The 24020-nt window shown below is 36.0% G+C and overlaps 1 protein-coding gene across 17 annotated transcripts in view; it reads left to right on the top strand.

Annotated features, from left to right (window-relative positions):
* Positions 1–24020, top strand: part of LOC122632595 (twitchin) — a 64362-nt gene that overhangs the window by 8546 nt on the left and 31796 nt on the right. The window contains exons 6-55 of one of the 17 annotated variants that reach the window (XM_043819572.1): positions 684–819; positions 1028–1231; positions 1524–1825; positions 2330–2547; positions 2672–3077; positions 3192–3364; positions 3444–3614; positions 3693–3772; positions 3850–4015; positions 4360–4557; positions 4860–5021; positions 5307–5357; positions 5850–5867; positions 6667–6726; positions 6841–6885; positions 6945–7004; positions 7089–7145; positions 7258–7308; positions 7471–7542; positions 8023–8082; positions 8158–8250; positions 8340–8396; positions 8480–8536; positions 8621–8674; positions 8770–8826; positions 8919–8969; positions 9067–9126; positions 9208–9264; positions 9383–9439; positions 9524–9580; positions 9653–9709; positions 9803–9859; positions 9945–10001; positions 10131–10184; positions 10269–10322; positions 10437–10490; positions 10595–10645; positions 10738–10785; positions 11076–11114; positions 11223–11273; positions 11479–11523; positions 11608–11649; positions 11839–11994; positions 12776–12961; positions 13065–13079; positions 14257–14436; positions 17873–17911; positions 21310–21457; positions 21530–21766; positions 21834–21970. In XM_043819572.1, the coding sequence (XP_043675507.1) occupies positions 684–819; positions 1028–1231; positions 1524–1825; positions 2330–2547; positions 2672–3077; positions 3192–3364; positions 3444–3614; positions 3693–3772; positions 3850–4015; positions 4360–4557; positions 4860–5021; positions 5307–5357; positions 5850–5867; positions 6667–6726; positions 6841–6885; positions 6945–7004; positions 7089–7145; positions 7258–7308; positions 7471–7542; positions 8023–8082; positions 8158–8250; positions 8340–8396; positions 8480–8536; positions 8621–8674; positions 8770–8826; positions 8919–8969; positions 9067–9126; positions 9208–9264; positions 9383–9439; positions 9524–9580; positions 9653–9709; positions 9803–9859; positions 9945–10001; positions 10131–10184; positions 10269–10322; positions 10437–10490; positions 10595–10645; positions 10738–10785; positions 11076–11114; positions 11223–11273; positions 11479–11523; positions 11608–11649; positions 11839–11994; positions 12776–12961; positions 13065–13079; positions 14257–14436; positions 17873–17911; positions 21310–21457; positions 21530–21766; positions 21834–21970 (4997 nt within the window). Of the gene's footprint in view, positions 1–683; positions 820–1027; positions 1232–1523; positions 1826–2329; positions 2548–2671; positions 3078–3191; positions 3365–3443; positions 3615–3692; positions 3773–3849; positions 4016–4359; positions 4558–4859; positions 5022–5306; positions 5358–5849; positions 5868–6666; positions 6727–6840; positions 6886–6944; positions 7005–7088; positions 7146–7257; positions 7309–7470; positions 7543–8022; positions 8083–8157; positions 8251–8339; positions 8397–8479; positions 8537–8620; positions 8675–8769; positions 8827–8918; positions 8970–9066; positions 9127–9207; positions 9265–9382; positions 9440–9523; positions 9581–9652; positions 9710–9802; positions 9860–9944; positions 10002–10130; positions 10185–10268; positions 10323–10436; positions 10491–10594; positions 10646–10737; positions 10786–11075; positions 11115–11222; positions 11274–11478; positions 11524–11607; positions 11650–11838; positions 11995–12775; positions 12962–13064; positions 13080–14256; positions 14437–15832; positions 15878–17872; positions 17912–21309; positions 21458–21529; positions 21767–21833; positions 21971–22043; positions 23706–24020 lie in introns of those variants that run through there. The other 16 variants (XM_043819573.1, XM_043819574.1, XM_043819575.1 and 13 more) reach the window with 16 other exon arrangements.

Below are 24020 nucleotides of genomic sequence, written 5' to 3' on the forward strand. Positions count from 1 at the left end.
TTATTCATTTTTTCATTAGAGCGTTTGCAAAGAAATAACTTAATTTTTTTGTGACGATACATACACACACATATATATACGCACACCACAATAATAAATTAATTTGACACAACGAGGCAACTCATTCAACGATCACGATCGTTTGCGGTTGCGTTATCGTATGATAGTTTTCGATCGAAGGAATTCGCGCGTTCGCGCGTGCGACTTCGTATATAAATATCCGTTCTATCCTACTATTTCGCACAGCTTGTAAAAGAAGTTGTTGCACGTTACCGAGTTTTCGAAAAATGCAAGCAACCTAAGCTATAAGATGTCGGTTCGATAGGCAGGTCTTTCCAGATAATCTGTGTTCTACGACTGATATCGTATTGACATTGCGTTTTATGAAACGTATGGTTATAGAAGACCGTTGTCTTCGAGCTGGTCGAGCTACGATGTAAATCGTACCGTTGTCATCGTTTAACCGGTCCAAAAATAATCTTTTTGCATTTAGGTGTGTCGATAAGCCGAATCGATACGTGACTCTTGGTTGTACGATAAAGCGTCGAGCGTATAATAATTTCGCTGCTGTAAGAATAGTCTTAGATGAAACGTCTGACAGTAGCGAAAGGATTAAATACGCGAAGCGAATCAAAATGATTTAGGTACATGTATCGAAATTTCAATCGTTTGTGCTAAAATAGGCGACGAGGCACCCGTACCCGAAGACGGTATTAAACCGACTTTCACCGAACGACCGGTAATAAGACAATCCGACGACGGTAACACCATCACCTTTGAATGCCGATTAGCCGGCGATCCAAAACCCAGTGTTAAGTGGTAAGGGATTCAGTTTCATTCGATCATGGAAATACTCTATCGGAATCTTTTATATCAAATCATGCATGCGACATATGGTATCCCAAAGATATGCGGGAAAAATAGCGCACATTTAGCGTTATGTTATTCTCTATTATTCTCCAAGAAAAATTACATTTGAATGCCGAATGACAATGTATGTGCATGGCGCGTAACGCGTAAAAAACAGGTACCACGGTAGCGACGAAGTCAGAGAAGGTGGGAGATACAAGATGTCGTTAGAACTCGATCAGAAGCTATATCATCTCGCGCGGCTAAGGATCGACAACGTAGCGAAGGAGGACGCCGGCGAATACAGGGCCGTGGCGAAGAACAAGCATGGCCAGGGTGTGGCAACTATTAATTTGAACTTCGAGGGTGGTGACAAGCTCAAGTAGGCATTGAAAGTCTTATAGCGCGTCAGCGTCTTTGCGCGTCGTTTATTATTCCATCGAGACGATGTCACGTATCTTCACCGCGCTGCCTCGACTACTTTACCATCTATCATTTTGGGATAATCGTGGGCTTGTAGGACGATTGTATTTTATAAATTCGTACGTTTAAATGTGAAAACAGCGCGGTGAAGATACCTCGGTGAAAGGAAATGGGGGAAGATTCTATCGTTTCCACGCGAGCCGGCCGGATATAAGTAGGGGTTGGTTTGTCTGAAATGTCGATTTATACAGAATACCGGACGGTAAGCCACCACGATTCCCGAAGAAACCGACGATCCGCCAGGAAGGAGACATTCTGATAATGGAGTGCATCCTAGAGGCACATCCGGTACCGGATATAACTTGGTATCAAGGGCAGAAAGCGATAACCGACAGTCGTCGCGTCAAGATGTCTCGCAAGGCAACCGGCAAGGACACCTATCTTCTCACCTTAGAGATTATGAATCCTACCAAGGCCGACGGCGGAAATTATCGTTGCAACGCGTTTAACAACTTTGGCGAGAGTAACGCCAACATCTCCTTGAATTTCCAAGGCAAGTCCCTTTCGAAGGCCCGCCCGCATGGATAAAACGGACCAACGGAGGAAGAGATCTCCTTCGTTTTCATTATCTCACACGATCCATCTTGCATGTCGCGAACCATAAACTTTTACCACGCGTTTTTCTTCGTACGCGTACGACCAAAGATCGTGAGATTTCTTTATCATTAGGATGTATTCCTTCTATCCGATCCTTCTTTATTTCTGCACGTTAAAAAATTACCTCATTCTATGTCGTCCTTTCGTAGTAAGCTAAATCAGATGTAGAGGTGAGTAAACAAAGATGCAAACGGATCGTGAGGTCCTTCTACAATGGCTTCGTAACCAAGTGTGCTTAACTTCTAACTTCGTCGAAATCGCTGTACATGTTGGCTCGTTAATGCCAACACGAACCGCGGTTTTTTATTTATGTTATTCCGGTAAGAAATAAAACGCTACGCCGGAATCCGAGAACGATCTTTAGCAAGTATATCTAACTATGGACCTTTCCAAGATACAGAAGAGAGTGCGGGTTTTGCGCCGTCATTCATCGAGAAGCCACGTATCATTCCGAACGAAAGTGGAACCCTGATCACGATGAAGTGCAAATGCAAGGCGAAACCGAAGCCAGAAGTCACATGGTTCCGTGGCGCCAACGTAGTCAAAGAATCATCGAAAATTTCGATACAGACGAAAACGGTCGAAGAAGATGTGTATGAGCTCATATTAGAAATTAAGGTCAGAGACGTTCCGTTCTCCTATTACTCTTTGACGACTGTATCAGTTTATGGTTATATAGTTATATGGTATAATAATATAGTATAGAAACAACAAATAAATATTGTTTCTACTATTTGCTTAGGATCCTGCGGCACCAGACGGTGGTACTTACAGGTGTCACGTACAAAACGAATTTGGCGAAAGCAACGCTAATCTAAATCTAAATATCGAAGCTGAGCCAGAACCAGAAGGGGATGGTCCGAGTTTCGTGGAGAAACCACGAATACAATCGCAGAACCAAGGTAAATTGGTTATTATGGATTGCAAAGTGAAAGCAAATCCAAAACCGGAGATAGTATGGACCCACGCTGGAAAAGTTATAAAAGAATCGTCCAAGATCTCCATCAGTATCGTCAAAGAGAAGGAAGATATTTATTACATCAAATTGACTCTGAGTGATCCTGGCCCTGAAGATTCCGGTCTTTACAAGTGTAATATCAAAAATGCTCTTGGGGAGCTTAATGCCAATCTAACATTGAACGTCGAAAGTAAGTTTAATCGTTCTCTAATATGTATACGCGCGCACACGCGTGCACACACAGACATATACATATGCTTGGTTCTATGACTATGATATATCTTCGTTTTCTTCGTACTTTCAGTTATACCTGTGATTAAGGAAAAGCCAAAAGTCGTAAAAATTGTAAAGAAGAAAACGGTAATAGTGGAGTGCCACGTTCTTTCCAAATTTACACCAGAATGCACTTGGTTCAAAGAAACACAGGCTGTTAGGGAAGACACTAGACATAAATTACACGTTGAACAAGTCAAAGAAGTTAGTATCGTTTGTTGTACGTATAATCGTTATCTCCAAAATTGTCCTCTTTTCTAATCGTAAATCTAAAAATGCATAGGGAGAGTTTGCCGTTAAATTAGAAATTGAACAAATGTCGAAAACCGACAAAGGTACATATAAATTGGTCGCACGTAACGAAAAGGGCGAAGCTACGTCCCAAGTGGTCGAAGTGACGGAAATAGTTGAAGAGGGTGAAAAACCACAAATTACCACTGGTCTCAAGTCGGCGGTAAATATTTAGCAAATTAATATTTCTATTGTTTACATTATCCTTATTGCGTTTTAATATGCTATGCATTATCTGTAGACGATCGAGGAAGGTAAAACAGTCGAACTTATAGCGAGCCTCGCTCAACAAGATCGTAAAGTTACGGTCGTATGGTATAGGTAAATAATGACTATATTTGATACAAAAAGATTAAACGTTATATAAAAATACTAATCGCTGTTCTTATGCCACATAGAAATGCGCAAGTAGTCAAGGCCTCCAAAGATATCATGATATCTTTTAATGGCGTGGACATGAAGTTGACCATTAATTCAGCTACAACAGAATTATCTGGCACGTATAGAGTTGTCGTGAGTAACGAATATGGCAAGGACGAATCATCGGCGCATCTTGTCGTCAGGGTAAATAAAAAAATGTCTATATTTTATTATATCTGGGACGTTAGGCAACCGTTGTTCTCCTTTTCGTTCTCGTTTTGGGTAATGAATTTTGTGATATATTCTTTATCGTACCTTTGTTTACGAGATTCCTATATTCTTTCCAAATGCGTGACTTGAATGCAATGTTTTAAAATTCATCCTCTTGTTACGAACGATCTATCGTGGATCGATTGTTTAAACATGTTGCCCATGTTAAATACGTTTGCCCATGAAATTAAAAATCCACCGTGTATACATTATATATGTCGAACCATGATGTGATAATTCTCTACCATGTCGCATGCACGTCCTTTCCCATATTATAGAAGAAGGAGGAAGAAAAGAAAGAAGAGGAAGAGGAAGAGAAAAAGAAGAAGAAGGTAGAAAAGAAAGAAGAGAAGAAGGAAGAAAAGAAGGAGGAAAAGAAGGAGGAAAAGAAGGAGGAGAAAGTAGAAGAGAAGAAGATAGAGAAGGTAGCGAAAAAAGAAGAAAAGAAGGAAGAAAAGATAGAAGAAGAAAAGAAGGTAGAACCGAATGATACATTTCCCATGTTTCATAAATTTCATCGTAATTATCTCCTCCTCTATTTCCCCAAATTTGTATTCGTTGTTTTTGTGACTAATGCGACATCATTACTACATACGCTATAAACAATAACAGAAGAACTGAGAAACAGGCATTTCTTTAATAAGTGAATCGTTCGCACGAAATATTTCTTACTATTTATTCTTACAAAATCGTGTAATCTCTAATGCATATCTGTTTCTCTCTTCTTCGTTGGGACAATCTGGCTCTGTTGAAACTTTATCGTTTTACGACACGAAAGGTGGATAATTCGGTATGCAGCAGTTATGAGGATGACGAAGATGATTTTTATGAGGATGAAACGATGGAGGAAGAGGAAGAGGAAGTGGTGAGTGTAATCGAATCCAGCATCACCGAGCCGATTGTCACAGAGCTACAATCAGAAAACTTTTCACAAATTGAGGTACACATACGCAAAATACACTCTCTACTCTCGATTACACATACACTTTCATATCTTTACAATATTTCGTAGCGTCGTATTTCACTTTGCCATATTATTGGATCTTCAGTCTACTGTGTGTCTAGTACTAGTTTATTATATCTTCTAATTAATCTTTTTCTATTTCTTTTTCTATTTTCATATATTCTCTGCTGTTACTTCAAAAGTATGACGCCTCTATATTTCTAGAACAGTCACTGCTTTTAGACATGAAATTGTATTTTTTTTTCAATTATTTTTTTCAAGGATATACCGGATTCGAAACCGAATGGTATCGACAGACCGAGTCTTAAAAAGGTACGATATAAATTTTTATTTTTGTTTTTTTTTTTTTTTTTATAAAAAGAGACTATTTTATAAGCTTTTTTCTTACGTAAAAACATTTGCTGAATTATGGGATAAATAATGTACGCAAAGAATATCTAAACAGGAACACACGACCGTTTCGACTCTGTATACTATATAATCCATTATCTGTGATTTTTATCCCTGTGATGTAAATCCTCTGTGTTTTATATGATTGTTCGTATCACTTGTGTTTGTCTTCTTCGAACAATGGGACATGGTAAAAGCTTTTTACTTTAAAATGCTTATAGATGTGTGATATAGAAATAGCACATAAAATAATTTATCGAAAATATTTTCGTTACCTTATTACTTTATAAAATGATCAAGTAGTTTACTTAAGAATTATCTATCTTTTATTTTAAAGACTATACAGTTTTATAGTTAAGACTTTCTTCTCCTTTTGAATGATCACAATTTGACATTGTTACGCTTTTGTTTCAGAAAATGGAGATTATACAGGTGAGTGTAAAAGCTCGAACGCCAGGTTTTTGGTAATGTATTCGCTCGAATTACGCTTAGAGAGAGAGATCTTTATTTAAGCTAAGAATTTATTTCAGCTAGAAACTATATAACACGTACAGCTTTGAAGCTATGCATATATTATTTCAAATGTTCAAGAAATAAACGAGATAACGTGCGTTTGTCGTTGTTAGCCTTTACATCGTAATATAGGGCATACATTTATCACATTGTTTTTACAGAGCATCGTTCTTAAAATTTTTACTTTACATTTTAGCTTATTAACGATATTTGCTTTTATTTTTTCAGCTTTATACCATATATATTGCTTATTATTATTTGCTTATAATGTAATTTGCTTTTTCAGTGCAGCTTACTCATGCATATTGTTCATATTGAATTTGTACGTATTTTAAGTGTCATAAATTGAAGTAATTATTAAATATTGTACACTTTCCTATATCTTTTTTTTGCAGAAGCTGGGTTTTGAGTGTGTATTATATGTGCAAGTCCCCTAAATTTTTTGTTTAAATCCTTGAAATTTATCAGTACTGCATGTTATTTTGTTATCTATCGAGTGAGAGTAAAATGAATGAATAAGCTTCATGAATATACGTAAAAATTTTCCTTCAGTTTGATCGTAATAAAGTAAACACGATATACTCGTATAATATCATTTTGATTGGATAATTCGAAGAACGTAAATTTTTAAATCAAGTCCATTTTATTCTCACTGTAATAAAATGTGTTCTCTTGACAGTATATTTAAATATAAATACGTCTGTTTTACGAAACACAGAAAGAAGAAGAGACATTCAACAACGTAGAAAAGGTCGAAGAGAAGAAAAAATCGATCAAGGTAAAAATAATTACGTGTACATTATTAATTATATATATACATACATATATATATATATATATATATATATATATATAAACTAAAAACATTATTCATTATATTTGTGAATTGTAGAAGAAACCTGACGAAAAGATCGAAGATAAAAAGGAGGCCGAAGCTGTAAGTACAATTACATATCTTTTGTCGAACATTTAACATATAACAAATTTGATTTACAGAAGAAAATCATTAAGAAGAAAGAACCTGAACCTACAAGTCGTAAGCAGTCTATTAGCAGGGTTGGTATTCTATGTATTTCAAAATATAGAAAAGAAATTATGAGACGTAGCGATTATTTTTTATGTAATTCGTTATTGTTTCAGGTGGAAGCTTTGCGAACGGAAAGTCGTCGTAGCTCTCTAGTTATGACTCAAGAACAGGTATTATACGAAAGCATTTATTCATTGTACTTTCAATATTTGTTTCGTACATCGTTAATTTAATTCATTCATTCATGAAACAGTTATACACATTTTTTTTTCGCACGTACAGATAACAGAAGATGGTTCTACATCACCACAACGTCGTGTTTCTATACAAAAGGTACACAATACATACATGCACATACGAATCTTGTAATTTTTCACGACACAGCGCACACAGACGTTTCATTAATCGAGGGAAAACAGAGCAAATACCATCGTTTAATCAAATCTGTTTTATAATCCATGTGCTATTATATTAATCGATATTAAATTGTTATAGACCGAAGAGGAAATTAAGACGGAGAGTAGAAGATCTTCGATCATCGAAAAGAAGAAGGCTACCGTCGAAAAGGTAAAAGTTATGGTATTATTTGTTTATTAATCTAGTGAATAACAATAAGTAATATAGATGTTAGCATGTCGATTTTATGTAAATTGTTAAAATTTTTATCATTTTTTATTTGTGTCATCATTATTAGTGACAATTGGGTAAGTTTTATATGTTTGATCTTCTTACGTTCGACAAAAGAAGAATTTTATAATCTTTGTGAATAACACTTTATCGATAATTAATATATGTATAACGAATACAGAGAAATATACGAAATGACAATTATGTCAAATATGAAAAGGTACAATATTTCACTAGTATATTTTTCGATGGTCTTTTAGAGAAATGTATCAGGTATAAGATATAAAAAATCTATTGCCACGTTTCTTGATAATCGGACAAAGGTACCCAACGCACATACATTATACATATACATTTGCATATCTCCAAATTTATTTATTTATTTTTTTTAATATATTTTTGTTTGAATTGGATGTTTAGAAAAGTGCAGAAACTCCAGGAATAGGAGATACATTTTGCAGATCTATTGATAATAAAAAGGTACACTTATCGACGAGTTGATCGACAGTACAACAATGTTATACGGTAGCGGATTAAAACTAAATCTATTTGTAGGATGAACCAATCTCGAAACATACGATTCGAACACAAAATTCTCCGGAAATTAAAATTAGGCCACACGCAAACGAACACGATAAAGAAATTGAGGTACACAACACGCAAGATGATTAAAAAATAGTTATTTTTCAATAATTTACAATAATCTATATATTTCGCGTTAAATCAACAAATTTTAGGATATATGGGCATCAAAACCTGATTCTCGCGAATCGAAACACAGTACAAATGACGAGGTATAAAATTTATTGTATTTACATTGCAAGTATTAAATTAAAATTAAGAATTAAATTGAAAAATATTACGAATCAAATTTTAGAGTATTCCGAAATTGGCAGACAAGTTCAGCGAACCTAAACCTGACCATGAAATTGAGGTATATGATACACGTTAGAGTTAAATAATACATGAAATATCTTTTTAGTATTTGTTATTTTCACACTAATGTAAATACCTTTAGGATATATGGGCGGTGAAATCAGATACGCCAGTCGTAAAACATACTAAAACTCAGGTATACGGCACAATACACACAGTTAGAACATATATTATCTTTTATGGGTCGTATAACGCAGTATCATTAATCAGTCGTTACGGCTTGCATTTTAGGACATGCCAAAACCATCCATACAATTACATAAACCAGAATCTGAGGATGAAATAGAGGTACCCACGACACCCACGACATTTATATAACACTCACCATGTGTATACTTAGGACACAATATATTTTTAATTTTAAACATGTATAATTTTAGGATATATGGGCATCAAAACCTGAATTTGATAATTCTAGTAAAAAAAATCAGGTAGACGATATATTATTTTTATATTTTTTTCAATAATTATTTTTTGCTTAGCACACATTTTTAACAGTGATTAAGTAGACACAATGCGTTCTTTTAGGATATATCGAGATCATCCTTCGCACCACATACACCTAATAAATCCAGTAGAGATATTAAGGTATCGCATGTCACACTTAAAAATTTGTAAATTTCTACAAAGTACGGTACATAATTTATACACGAGAACAAACAATTTTAGGATATAAAGCAACCAAAGACAGAACATCGCGAACAAAATATTGCTGGAAAAGTTAAGGTATACGTTGCACTATACTCGCTTTTGTCAGCACTTAACTTTTTATTTAGTTTTATATGTTACTCGAAGGGATATATATATGTGTACATAAAGTAGCTTTAAATACATAAAATTTTAGGCTGCACCACAAAAGATACTCAAACGCGATTCATCTTCAAGCGACAATGATATAGAGGTACATCAGTGCGATCGATTTTATTTTTATTCACGATAGATTTATTTTTATTTATTTATTTTTTATTTATCTCTATTATTTCAGGATATATGGGCAACTATGCCTGAAACTCAAACACAAAAATCTAATATAAAAGATAAGGTATAATATATTCGCACACGCAATTAATATTATTCATTCGTACATAGATCATTTACTTATACTATGTTTTAGGACACCCCAAAATATACATCGAAAATAAACTCACGCGAGCCTCCTAAAGACTCTAAAGTATATATATATATATTGTATATTACATTAATTACATTGTCAGACACATCCATTATTACAATGTACACTGAAATATATTGTAAATAATTTTAGGAAGCTTCTCCACCGAAAATCACAGCACCCAAAGAAAAACTTGATAAAAAGGACGAGGTATTACGAAATAATCTCATACAATATACTTATACTCGCACATTCTACTTGTAGTATGGATGATTAAGAAAGTATCTCATTTTAGGAATCTTCAGAAACTGTTCCTAAATTGCGTCCGCTCAAACCCGCGAATAAAATTAAGGTACACGATCGTACGACAAATTTATCCAACAATATCACATAGACAATACATTTTCAAAATCTTCGTAGATTGTTATATACAAATATTTTATTTTAATCTTCACAAGTATAGATAGAACTTTGGTTTCAGGACGAAGAAATTAAAACTAATATAACCGCCATTGATAATAAGGAAAAACCTGAGGTACACATATACAATACGTATACGATACATACACCACGTCGTATTTTTTATTTTACTCGATTTAACACGTTTTTATTTTTTTAGACGAAACAAGACACAAAACAAAAAATTGACACACAAACACCAGCAGAACCCAAGGTACACACGACACGATACAATTTTATTTTTATACTTATACAAAATTCTTCATTATAAAATATTTAAAAAATATATACTAACATTTTTTATGCATACGTATCAAATAATTTTTAGGAGGAACCGAAAGTTAAAGCAAAAAGTGTACCAAGTAAATCTGTGGATACTAAGGTACATTTTGACTTTGAAACACTCAGGTTTTATTTCGGTTACCTTGCATTTATGATAAAAGAAAAAAAAAAAAAATCTAATAGAATCGTTGCATTCATTCGTAGGTTGAAACCAAAGCGAAAGCTAAGACATTAACCAAACCTGAGGAACCAAAGGTACACATATTGAACGAATATACAGTTAAACAGTAGATCTCGTAGTTGATTTTTTCTTAGATACATGTGACATTCAAATTGTGTTTTTTTAGAAAGAGGAACCTAAATCCACTATTGAAAAACGCGACGCGAAACCTAAGGTACATAGACACTTGCAATGTATTCATTCGTTTACACGCATCGTAGGCCTCATCATATAACCGAGCACACGTTCAAAGCACATTAAACAAAAATGATACATCGTTCGTTTCATGCACTTTTATCATAACGCATTTAATTTTTTTTTTCAGCGATGCCATCTTATTGTCATTCCAATAATTTCATATATTCTCAGTAATTACATTATATTCTCATTCATAATATATTACTACGAAGTAGAACATATTTACAAACTAAAAATCGTATATTAAAATTAATGAATACTTTTTAGGAGGAACCAAAAGCCACACTAAAACCGGAAGAAACCAAGGTACACACAACAACACTCAATACATTAAATTACATAGAAAAATACTTTATACGCAAAGAATGAAATGGCATAAGTTCTCGATATTATTACAATGATATTTATTTTTAGAAGGAAGAACCCGATAAACGTAAAACACTCGGCAAACCCGAGGAACCTAAGGTACATAAGTCATTCGCATTCAAGCATAAATAACAATCAAATAATACATTTCATTACACGCTTATATAATCGCGACAAAGTAGAAAACGAATCACGATGTTTATCAGATATCATTTTCAAGAGTATTTTTAAATGTGTAGCCTTTTTGCAATGATCTCATGTTTATAAATTATTCATGAAACGTTTTGTCTGTCTGTGTTTACAGAAGGAGGAACAAGAAAGGAAACTTAGTCTCAAGCAAAGTATTAAAGTATGTATATCACGTATACGATATATGTAATGTAAGCAACGTTTGTACTATAATAAAAATTCTTTTTTCTTTTTTCTTTTATAGATCGAAGAAGAAAAGAAGTCTTTGAACAAAGTCGAACTTAAGGTGAGTGTTTGTGTGATTTTTTAACGAGTGAAAATTTGTATTATTATCAATATACATATAATACATATAATTATTAAATAACAAAGCGTACAATACACATAACGTAACGATATTGGAATTTGGTAATCGGTAATCATAAAAACGTATAAAATACCGTTCGCAATTATCACACAAATATTTCAAATACAGCCAAAGGAAATCCAAGGCACTGAAGCGAAACCAAAACTACGTAGACCACCAAAACAAGAAGTTAAAACCGATAATTTTCAAATGATACAACTCAAACCAGTTGCAAGAGATACATCAAAGCCTCAGCAGGCTACAAATGGCACTATTGAGTTGAAGGTATCCTTGCACACAGGAATCTCAGCATCTCTCTGTCTCTTTCTCTCTCTTTCTCTTTCGTTTCAATCCTCTAGTGCTAAACAAATTTATCTAAATATTCTCTTCTTCTTTGTTCTTCCTCTCTTGTAATTAAAAATGATATAACTTCAACAAAATATTCTGTGACTCACAATATTGACTCACAGCATTCTTAGAATGGACTTGTACATCTTCGAACTTCATATACTTTACTATCTTTTTTCTATGTCTTTCTCTTTACGTCAGTTTTATAACTGATGTCTCTTATTCTCTATGGACTTTAACTTATCCTTTCTATGTTACACACCTTCAATGCATCTTACAAAAAGTCTACTAAACTTGATCTATATGTTTATAAAATATCTTTCTGCTTTGATATTTCTAATTTTCTACAGCTTGTTCTTGGACGATGAACTTTCCTGTCAAATTCTAACGTATATGTTCTATCTGTAAATAACAATATATGTGTATATTACAATTATGCAAGGTTTTCTAAAAATTTCAAACTTTCCAAACTTATAAATTAATTAAGAAAGCATATCGAAAAGGTAAGATAAAACTGATTCTGTAATCATATATGTAAACTTACACTTCCTTTGGATGTAATTAATTCTACGTTTATAATCTACACATCGCACTGCTCTTTCTACTCTTCATCTCACACTTGTCATTGATAACACACTACTCTACCCTCGTAATATTATTTTATCCTAACGCGTGTAAAAATTAAATATGATTTTGTTTTGAATTTTGCAACGTATAGAAAGTCGAAAAGGCAGAGAAGCAAGAGGTAAAGAAAGGAAAAGTTACAAAAGGGCGAAAGGAGAGCAGCTATGAACTTCCAGAAATTCCTGATTACGAGAGACCAGTTCTTGAGAAACCTCAAGAGTTTGATTTCGGCGAACGAGTAGGTCGCGAGAAAACAAAACTGGATAGGCCGGCGACACAGGTAAGAAAATAGTCGATCGACATCAAATTTCATGAAAAGTAAAATGTTATTAATCTTGTTTTTTTTTTTTTTTATGTATCTTTTTCATCACTCCATGGAATAGAAATTCGACTCGAAGGTGAGTGATAGAATTGACTTTTCATCTCCCAACGATACAAGATAACCAGATAAGATCGTGTCTACTCGAATAAGAGAACAAAAATAGATATCTTCAAAGGAGAGACAATTTCAACACTTTCTTCAATTTTAGATAAAGAATGTCTAGGCTTGTACCGCAAGTAGAATCATCCCACTAGATCGCGAAAGGCGTATAAATTCAATGATGATTAAAATCTTAAGAAGAAGATTTATAGCTTGGCAGATTTATGTAGGAATGTTCATTCCCGTAGGCGTAGATACGTCCTGCCTGAGAACGGCGAGAAAAAAAAGCGATTGGTGAAACAGAAATTGGATAGCAAAGGTCGTCTCCGTAATTAGCCCGGGCATCGCGATTCCATCGAATCCAACGAAATCGAATAAAAGCGTGTATCTTGTCCGCGATCATTCGGTCGTACGGTCGACGTACGATATGTCGACGGTGACACAGAATCCTGGTTGGCGCGCGTTGCCAGAGAGCCTTCGTCATATTTTCCGAACTCGTAAATGTCCGAAGGGCGCAACGAGCGACGACGACACAAATACTCGAATGGCACTGTCGCCGTTATATATACAATAATAATCGCAATTAAAACGACTCGATTTTGCGAGAGGTAATGATCATCCAAGTCTCGAATCTCTCGTTTCGGTTTCCCTTGGCAACCGACGAATGTCTCTCATCCATGTGAAGAGAAATCCGAGGGAGAGGGCAAGAGATGAAACTCTTTTGGCAAATAACTCGTCGTATGTCACCACCCCTCGCGTAGATCTTCCCCGTTTTTATTCGTGAAAACGAGGATGGAGAAAACATCGATCGCTATTTTCGGTCTTATTGCGTTCCTCTCTCGGTCGAGACACCTTTCCTAACTGAGGTTCCCCTATCGAATCGAGAGATCAGTCGTAATCTCCTTACGATCGAGATCGCATTAAATCGCATACTTTATTGCTTCTCGAAAGATAGACTTTCGCTCCTAAATTGTTTTTCATTCACGGAAAACGGTAACGTTTATCTATTTTATCGAAGACATTTATCACTTTGTGCGAAATTGAAACTTCCTTTCTCTTTCTCTCTCTCTCCCCCTGTCTGTATATTTATCGTAGCGTTTACTCGTGCACTTTCCCCATCAAAGCAAATGTGAAAACTTGATTCGTCATTGCAGCCAAAGTTGCCGGAGATCAAGGCACCGGAGGCACCAAAGATCGAAGTTATTAAAGACGTAACACCAGCAGGAAGCAGAAAGGGATCTTTGATACCAGGAAGTGGTTCGACCAGTCGACGTGGTTCTCTCATACCACCCGAAGAATTGGGTCGTAGACCTAGCCTGATCATCAGTGACGAGGTATGTTACGAAAGAAATTGCAATTTGATCCTCAAGGTATATCGACTGCTGTATAAAAAACAAAAAGGACCAACTTGAGAAGTGCAACGGTTGCTTTTCTTAGACTCGCGTATCTGATACGCGCAATATATTTTTCCTTGTCAAATAGGACCTTTTACTAAAGATGCTATAATACCGTTGCACCTCTTCAGATTCGCATGACCGAACGATCTACTTCGAAACGATTAGTATCAAACGACGGCACAAAGAGCTGTTAACGGATCTTTGTCTCGTCAAGATCTTCGATAATTAGGATCGTTTTGTCAAAACGCCAGATAAACTTACCTAGTATCTAGTAATGACTAGAGCGACTCTAAAAATATCTACGTTCACGAGCGAAGCTTATTCTGGTAGAATTATTCACATTACGCACTAATGTTTTTAGCGCCGAAAATATTTTTCGAACTATAATTAGTCGGGAAATGATCCTTTCTCGAGTTTAAACGTTTTGAAATAGATCGGTCTGTCTTCCAATCGATATTCTTTCAAGTTCGTTGCGCTGTCGAAGCTATCCGTTCGATAATTTTAGATACAAAGTTTCGTTTGAAACTGAATCGAACGATCGATACGGGAGGAAAGATAGTTGGAACGAAAAAGCAGAAAGAAACTTGTAAGAATCTCGATTGTACGTCCTAAAAAAAAAAAAGAAAAAAAAAATGTTGAAAAAATGCTGATATAAGATGCTAGGTGAACGAGTAGGTAGATGACTAGCTACAGCTGGTTAGCTCTAGATTTTTTTGAGTTTTTTTTCCTGAGTTCCGTAGAAATATTCGTGATATTTAGCGATCCTACCCGTGATGATATTAGCAATAGATATCCATAGACGTAAAGTCCCAACGAGTTTCTGTGAAAGTGTCTTTAGAAGGTCAGCAGGAGTGTGCGTTATTTTTAGTGTCAGCAAAGCGTGAAATTTAGATTAGCTACCTGTTCGTGAAAAGTCCATGTACCCAGCTTCTGATGCACCAACCTTCGCTCCTCTTCCATCGCCTGTCCTTGATTTGCTAAACACGCAAAGCAACCGACTGTACTACTATTCCAAGATGAAAAAGGCAGGAGGCATCTTCGACGTAAAATCCTCAAGCAAGTTGAAGATTTCAGTAAGGGGTATCGAAAACGAAATCGACGATGTCGTAGCAACGTTGGGAAACTATCCGAGGAGTACGTTCTTGTAAACGGCCCGATTTCCGAAGATGGCTCGTCTCGAGGATCATTCTATATTTCATTATTTCATTGTCTATTAATATATATGTATATACGAGAAAATGAAACATGTACACATAGCTATGCTCGCACACACAACACTACAGGCACATTTAGCTGACAAGAACACAGTAGTAAACAACAATTTGGTCCATAGGAGAATAGGAAGCTGCGGCCCGGCGAGGTAGTGGACGAGCGCAAGGTGAGAAAAGTCTCTAAAAGCGAAGGAGCGAATGCCTCGTCTGCAACCTTACTCAACTACCAATGCATTTCTTCTACTTTCATTCCACTTTTGACTCACATATTCTTTTACACAATTTCATTGGAATGACGGACGAAAAGAATTACGCGCTTATTAAATCAGGCTCTTCGATCGATATCATCGATCAATCTTTCGTCGATTTTTCTTTATCACGTTTGTAATATTCCATCGATCGGTATCACCTAACGGCGTACACTTTTCTTTTCGTCCGTCTGTGCCTGCTCACTACTACTATTTATTGTTTAATATTTACTCGCTATGAACGTATTTTACACTACATTATTCGCAAGCATGCGTACGTCGACGTAAGAAAGCTGAAAATTTGAGTAGCCACTTGATTCGTAACGTCGAATATTACGATTACGTCGATGGAATGCAAGCATGCAATTGTAGAGCAAAGATTCCTCTTATAATACTTGTCGTCGAGGAGAAGCATTTGATATTTTTTTTATTTTTCTTTTTTTCTTTTTTCTTTTTTTTTTTTTTTTTTTTTTTTTTTAAATAGATTCGACGATCTATGAGATGGAATCTTTACTCTCGTGTAACTCTATTTCGATATGTTGTCGTAATGATTATAAGCTAAACTATTGACCAACGTATAAAATGCACCTGCACCTGGCACGGATCTGCTGCCTGAACCGAGTCTGTGTGCACTACAAACTCGATAATAATGACACTATTAAAAAAATTAATATAATAATAACAATCGACGTGAGAAAGAGAATAGAAAAGGACGAGGCGTGTCCGGTACATTCGCTGACAACGACTATCGATCACTCTTTTGCAAGGTTTCGAATTTCTTTTGGCTAAAGAACCTATGCTAACGTTCTTACTCGTAGATCAAGTGTCTTGGCAAGCATTGTCTGCAAAAAGACACTCATTGGCGTTAACGAATGTTTAGGACGTACGAGGAGCAGCGACTGCATGTGAATCATGTCATCTTGTAAATATCTTGTAGTAAGAATGCGTTCACGCGAGAGAAACACTTGTTACATTTTGCTCGCTGCAAGACTTGTCGCTATTAATTCCAAGCTAATCAGGAGGAAGGACGAATGATGATTTCTCTGGGTTACCATCGTCCGTTATATAGCGAGACTTGGATATTAATGTCTCTCTCTCTCTCTCTCTCTCTCTCTCTTTCATTCTCTTTTACGAACATTGTATAACAGATTTATTCGAGATCAATTTTTCCCTGTTCTCGCCAGACACGCCTCGTGCTTGCACGAGCCCTCTCCTCGAGCGCAAAAGATTCAATTATTTTCATTTTCTAACGAATGAAATTATATTAGAACGAAATGCGTTCGAGGAAGAAGGCATTAGAAGTCGTGACGGATCGTCCGATGATCGCCTATAGGCGTTACTATGTGAATGCGAATATATATCACTGATTTTTAACCGCACTTATATCGGAATAGCGTACGTTTGATAGTGTCGCCCGATACTATGGTAAGACCGAGCCTCGAATAGCAACAATGACCTTGTGTTTGTCTACAACAAATCTTTATCCTTCGTCCTTTCGTCTATGTCCGTTCCTCGAGAGGTATCATTTGATTCATGGTTTCTTTTTTCTCTTTTCTTTTATTGTGCCGTCTTTTTCCGTTTCTTCTCTTCTCTCTGTTCGCTCGTTTGTTCGTATTTTTACGTACACAAACACAATTCTTTCTATCGATTCCTTCGATCTGTTCTCACATCGATTATCATTATTATCGAATTCCTATAACTCACGAATTCTCGACAATAATTTGAACATGGACATTCACATAAAAACGCTCGATGTACTCTACGCATCGTCCACATAGATACATAGTCACTCTTGTCAAGACGCGATCGAAGAAAGATCTTTGTCGATACCATTTGGAAGAAAGGAGAAAGTTTTTTTCTAACGCGACAAATTTTTCGTCAAAAGCTCATATCCGCATCTATGATTTTTTACAGTTGGGAAAGTTACGACCCGGGGAGGTGTTGGACGCTAAGGTGAGATTTGTGTTCGCTATAACACAAAGCTTACCTACCAAGTACCATCACCTGCAACATTTTACAATTTTATCGTTTTACAGCTGCACTGTTTCTTATTCCTATTGTTTCACACCCTGCCCAATTCTCTTTGAGCCCTGCCCTATACTTTATGTATTTTATTTCTTATTCTTCGCAATCTTCATCCCTCCGATTGAACTTTTATCGAAAATCGTGGATCACTTCGTCTGGCGATCAAATTGCGTTACGTATTTTTTATCGTTTGGCCATGCCCGATCATTTTTATGGAATCCAGCGATCAAAGAAATTAGAGCACCTTTCGAGAATCGTTGATTGATCGCCACGCGAACGTGATTCCTTTTCTTAAATGTACATGCTCAGCTTAACGACAAATTACTCAAAGTACTCAAACAAAATAATGAAGTTTCAAGTAACAATGACAACTAAAAACAAGCCCAATGGCACAAGCCCTTGCCGCCCCAAGCCCTCGCCCCTTGCAAGAAGTAACGACACGTTATCACGAGACGACAATAATGATAATAATAATTTTGTAACCTTTTTTAGCTAAATTTTTTGGGGCTGATATACTATCGTTGCCGCTGCTACCGCATTCTTACGCTATCATCCGCAACCCCCGACAGATACAATTTTTAGGATATCGACGATATTATGATATTTCATCATTTTGCTGTCTTCTTTCTTTCTTTACTATTGTTTGGACAGGCTACGATACGTGACGATCGACTACGGCTCATCAACCAGATTACAAGCCCGCCCCATTGATCTTTCTTACTATCTCTATCTCTACATTTTTTTATTTTTCATGCACCACGAACAGAATAAGTACGGGCGCCCAGGCGAACTGCAGGACAAAGAGGTTAGCACCAAATTCGTCGTGAATATGTCGCGCACGTTATCTCGAATAGAGTTTTCCTTTCATTTCCTTTTTTTCTTTTTTTTCTTTCTCTATCTCTTCCATTGATGATCTTCCAAAATCATTTATGTGTCTGTTCATAAAAATATTTATATACATATATATATATTTTTTATATATATATTAATCTTTAGAAAGAGCAACATAAAATGGTCTTTGTTGGACTTCGTTCTTTGTCGAGATCGAACGAAATGAAAAATTAATCGCGAAGGTTCCAACGCAATGCAACCGACGCGAATGCACGTTCGTCCGACTAAATACGGAGTCTTACTACTGCGCTAAACAGACCGTTCTGCCCGCTGTACAGATACTGCTTAATTCGAGCGAATACGTCTATGTATTTAATTCCTTGAGAAAATTGGATAACAGTAATGGTGGTAAGCTAGCTTTTTTTTTAGTACATTTGTTTGACTTTGTTTTTTTTTTGTATCACGTTGAAAGTATGTACATACATACATACATACATACACGTATATATATATATATATATATATATATATATATATATATATATGTGTGTGTATGTGTGTAATACGTATGTATATACATATGTATATATACATTTGCATTTACATTCCGAAGTGTTCCCGATTTTTGTAGAACCCGATGTCGAATGATGTACCACCATTAGTGATTCAAGTAGCAATAAAATCGTATCACTTTATTGTACATAGAAATTTGCTGCTTGATTTAGTATGAATATATGTGTAAAACAAAAATAATTTTTCGTGTATATTCGTTAAGTACAGATGTAAGGATAATTTTCGTGCTCACACTACGTGTTCATCGTTTATTTGTTGGCATTAGATCTAGTCGAAAGCATTCTGATCATCGATATACATAATAATTGCCACGGACAAGGCGTTTACGATCAACAATATCGATCGGCGTTTTATTTCTTTACCAACAATTCTTCTCGACAATAAAATTAAAATGTTCTCGTCTTGGCCGTGGTTTGTAAATATGATTTATCTTATCTCTTTGTAAATAATCTGTAAATAATTGTACGATTTATTGGTAGATGACTTTAGAACCACAAATTGTTTGTCATCCTCATTGGAACCTGAGAAAACCGTTTGGTATACTAAAAGATACTTTCAACGTAAAAAGTGGTAAAATAACATCGTTTCTTGACGATTAGCCCGTTTCTCGAATCTATCTTTCCTCATTTTTTTTTTCTCATCTCTGTCATCTCCTCTATCTAACAATCAACGACGAAATATTATGAATTATTTGGACGTTCATAAATTATTTGACGATCTATCGACGATATACTTTTAACCAATTAATTCAATTTTTTAACCATACCCCATGAAAACAGAACTCACTCAAATATAAAACATATCCTTTTAGCTTTTAGATAATATCAGCGATTTAATAAAAGAACATAGAGCGAGCGCGTTGACAGCAGCTTGTTTTTATTTGCATATATCACTATCAATGAATGAATTTATTGTCAGTCTATCAAATCTAATTACCTAAAATAAAGTATGGCGTATTGACTGAGTGGTCTTTCGGATTATTCTTTTCTTCATGGCTTACAGTGGAATTTAGGTTCTTCAGAATCAAACTGACCTTTGCTTTTCTTTTTCTCCTTTGCTCTCTCTCTCTCTCTCTCTCTCTCTTTCCCTCTTTTCATCTATCTATCTACCTATCTATCTCTATCTCTCTCTATCAGTACGCCAAATCATCGAGAAAATCATACGCATCTTCTTTCACGTTTCACGAATAATTTCATATGATATATTCGTCTAATACAACGTTTATCATCCATATATCATGCGTGTTTAGGACACATCACGATCTCCAGAAACATATAGATATGTAAACACATAGAAACCTGTCATCACATACTCCAAGTGTGTCCAATCACCTGTGTCGTTTAATATGTTCCAAATATATTCATCTGTCGGCTTCATGAATTCGAGAACTTATACGAGTTTCTTGAAGTTATTGTTGCTGTAAAATAAGTGTAATAGGATCATTCGATGAGTCATTAAATTTTAACAATCGACTTTAATCGTCGACCCGTTTAATGAATTAATCGATCGATCATACTTTTTGCATTCGCCATAGTTCACCTCCCTTTGTGTATTATTCCTATCGTGCTAATAGAGGCATCCTGGTAGAGGATGAGTATACTAGTGTCACTAATGGATTGCACTCACTTATGTGACTAACGTGTAGATATTAAAAGCTTACTTAACATTGTGACTTATTGCCGTGACTAAATTGTATCTAATCGTGGACAATGCCAAAGAATTATGATGCGAATTCGTATGGAGATCTGTCGTTCTAATCTACCACTAATCACTTTATTCGTAATATTTGACGAATCTTGACGGATCACTGTACGAAATCGCGTACTTTATGCCTACGATAAAGCTTGGTAGAACTATTACTATTGGCTAATATTTTTGCGATAAATGAAATCAGTGATATAATCAATGAATGATGAATACAGAGGCGTCGTCCAAGCACGGACGTAAGGAGACCCAGCGTGGCGGACCTCGAGAATAAAATCAATCAACCTAGCACACCTCTTCGAGATGTTGGACCACCAGGACCACCGCAAATCGTTGACGTCCAGGAATCGTATTCCGCCGTCGAAGGTAATGCCTTTTCTTTTCTTTTTTATTTTGAACGGCAAAGAAAGGTTCTCACTGTCTTCTGTCGTAACGTAGATTCGACGGCGTACCTCACCGTTGCGGTGGAGGGTACGCCTGCGCCAACCTTCAAGTTCTACAAGGGCATCACCGAGATCATCGAAGGTGGCCGTTTCAAGTTCCTCACGGATACGGAAACCAATACGATCACCCTCTGTATGAGGAAAACAAAACCCAACGATGAAGGCACTTACAAGATAGTCGTTAGCAATATACATGGAGAGGATTCTGCCGAGATGCAGCTCTACGTATCCGGTAAGTATTACGTAAAGAAACGCAATTGTCTGCGTTGCCTGTATATTATACGATGAATTTTCTTCAGACGCCAGTGGCATGGATTTCCGTGCAATGTTGAAAAAGAGAAAATATCAAAAGTGGGCGAGAGAGGAAGCGGAACAGGAGAAGGTAGATTTGAAGGAAGTGGAGAAACCCATGCCGGCTTTGAAGAAAGTAGAAAGGGTAATAATCCATATTTTTCATCTCTCCCTGTACGTTACATTCTAATTCTACGTTATCCTGGTACATAATTATACTATACGATTTTTCTATACGAGTATAGAAATTTGTCACACACGTGCACCATTTCATTGTAATTAGCTAAAAAAAACATTGCATCGTGCCGATGTGAAATTGTACAATAACACGTCACTAACAGCTCGGTGCACGAGACGAATATCGAATGAATTATGCATCGTTGTTGTCAACACATCGTTCCAAGCTGCCGATTCGTTTCTTTCGGAGCAAGTAATGGGTGACGACAATGAAGGCAAGTACGAAGGGTAGCTTGGATCTAATCATCTTGACAATTTTTGCAGATTTTCGAAGAAGGGTGTACTTTTACCAAACGTGACGTTTCAAAACTATCTCATGATACTTTGTCAGTTGTTTCTTCTTTCTCTTTTTCTTCCTTTCTTATCTACATTTGACACTTCTCGTAGTCGCTGCATGGCAGCGAGCTGCATGGTAGCGAACTACACGGAAGGAGCTGGTACCAAGACGGGTTGGAAATAGTGATCTTGACGGAGGGTCAGGAAGTCTATCGAATTCCTCTTGACAAGAAGGAAGAACCTAACTGGAGCTGGCTCAAGGTTTTCGAGCAACCCTATGTAGTAATTCCTGCAAAATGACGACGTTACCCTTTGAAAACGCGCCGAATATACGTGTCGACCGAGTTTTGTACGAGCGCCGTCTTGTCTACACTTCCGTACTTTTGTTATTTTATTTGTAAGAGTCGTTACGACGCCGACACATTACTTTGCACGACGTTTTTCATCATATCGATTATAATCAAAACGTTCACCTTATTCATTTTTCATTATATTAACAATTTTTTGGTAGCTGCTAGAACCATTTTGTTTGAAATATTCCGGTAATATTCAACATTGATTAGATATAACCGACATTGGATAACGAACGATTGTTTATCTTTCTCCTTTTTTTAATAATCTATACGATCATTTTTATCTTGCCCCCACCCCCATGCACTCACTATATAATTTAGAGTTAATGCTGGGCTTCGTGTATTTTTAAATTCACACGTTGCACTTTCATCCGTAACTACGAATCGAATCAGATCTCACATCTCATGTTTCATCGTCATCAAAACTGGTAGATTTATCACTCTTAATTCGATTTAACGAATCGTGGATAATAGTAAACGCCTTACTTATTTCATAACTCTGTTCACTGTAAAATTCATTTCCTTTGTGTTACTTCGACTAACGGCTTGATACGTTATATACGTGTAATAATAATGTAATGTACTTAATATCAATTAAAAATTGAATGCATCGTGTAAATGTAACACTTAACTGGAAAAAGGAGCAAGCATTACCTCTAAATTTGTAATCATATCGTTGAAAAACATGAAGGATCTCTCGAAACCGATATTTTCCAAGCCCTCGCGTAATGAGATAAAGACGAAAGAGTTTATCAGAATTTATCGGTCTCATTACTATATTTCTCTGCGAATATCTTTTCATTAGCTTGCTTCGGAGCAAGATCTAGATTGAAAATAGATGAAGAAAATCGGTTATTCGAGTTCCTTGAAAATCGGTATTTGATTGGTAAGAGTGGAATTAACGGTCATGTGTGTGTGCCTCGCATGCAGGACGTCTTCGACATTCATCGCAGGCCAAGTTTGCAGGAGCTAATCGTCGACTGGCCGATACTAGTGGCAAGAGTCAAGGAAAAGGTTCGCGATAAATCTTAAGGCAATATTCCTCGCATTCCTTGATTCCAGTTGAACAGCCTCGAAATGAAGCCTCTGCCAATGCCCCGCCAGGCTTTTTATTATTTTCATTACGCGTGTATTCTGGTGAATTATCAATTCATTTCACACTGAAATTAGTCACTCAGAGTCATTGTACCATTCGGTCACGTCAAGATCACTGTAATTCACCCGAATATATTTTTTTATTCTTGGAATTTTTACAATCGTCCTTAAGCAAAGTCGAAAGTGTCTTTGAAATCTCCCGCTATGAGCTTTCATTATTGACTATTCGATTTG

This window comes from Vespula pensylvanica, chromosome 10 (genome assembly GCF_014466175.1).
Source record: "Vespula pensylvanica isolate Volc-1 chromosome 10, ASM1446617v1, whole genome shotgun sequence".
Taxonomy (NCBI): domain Eukaryota; kingdom Metazoa; phylum Arthropoda; class Insecta; order Hymenoptera; family Vespidae; genus Vespula; species Vespula pensylvanica.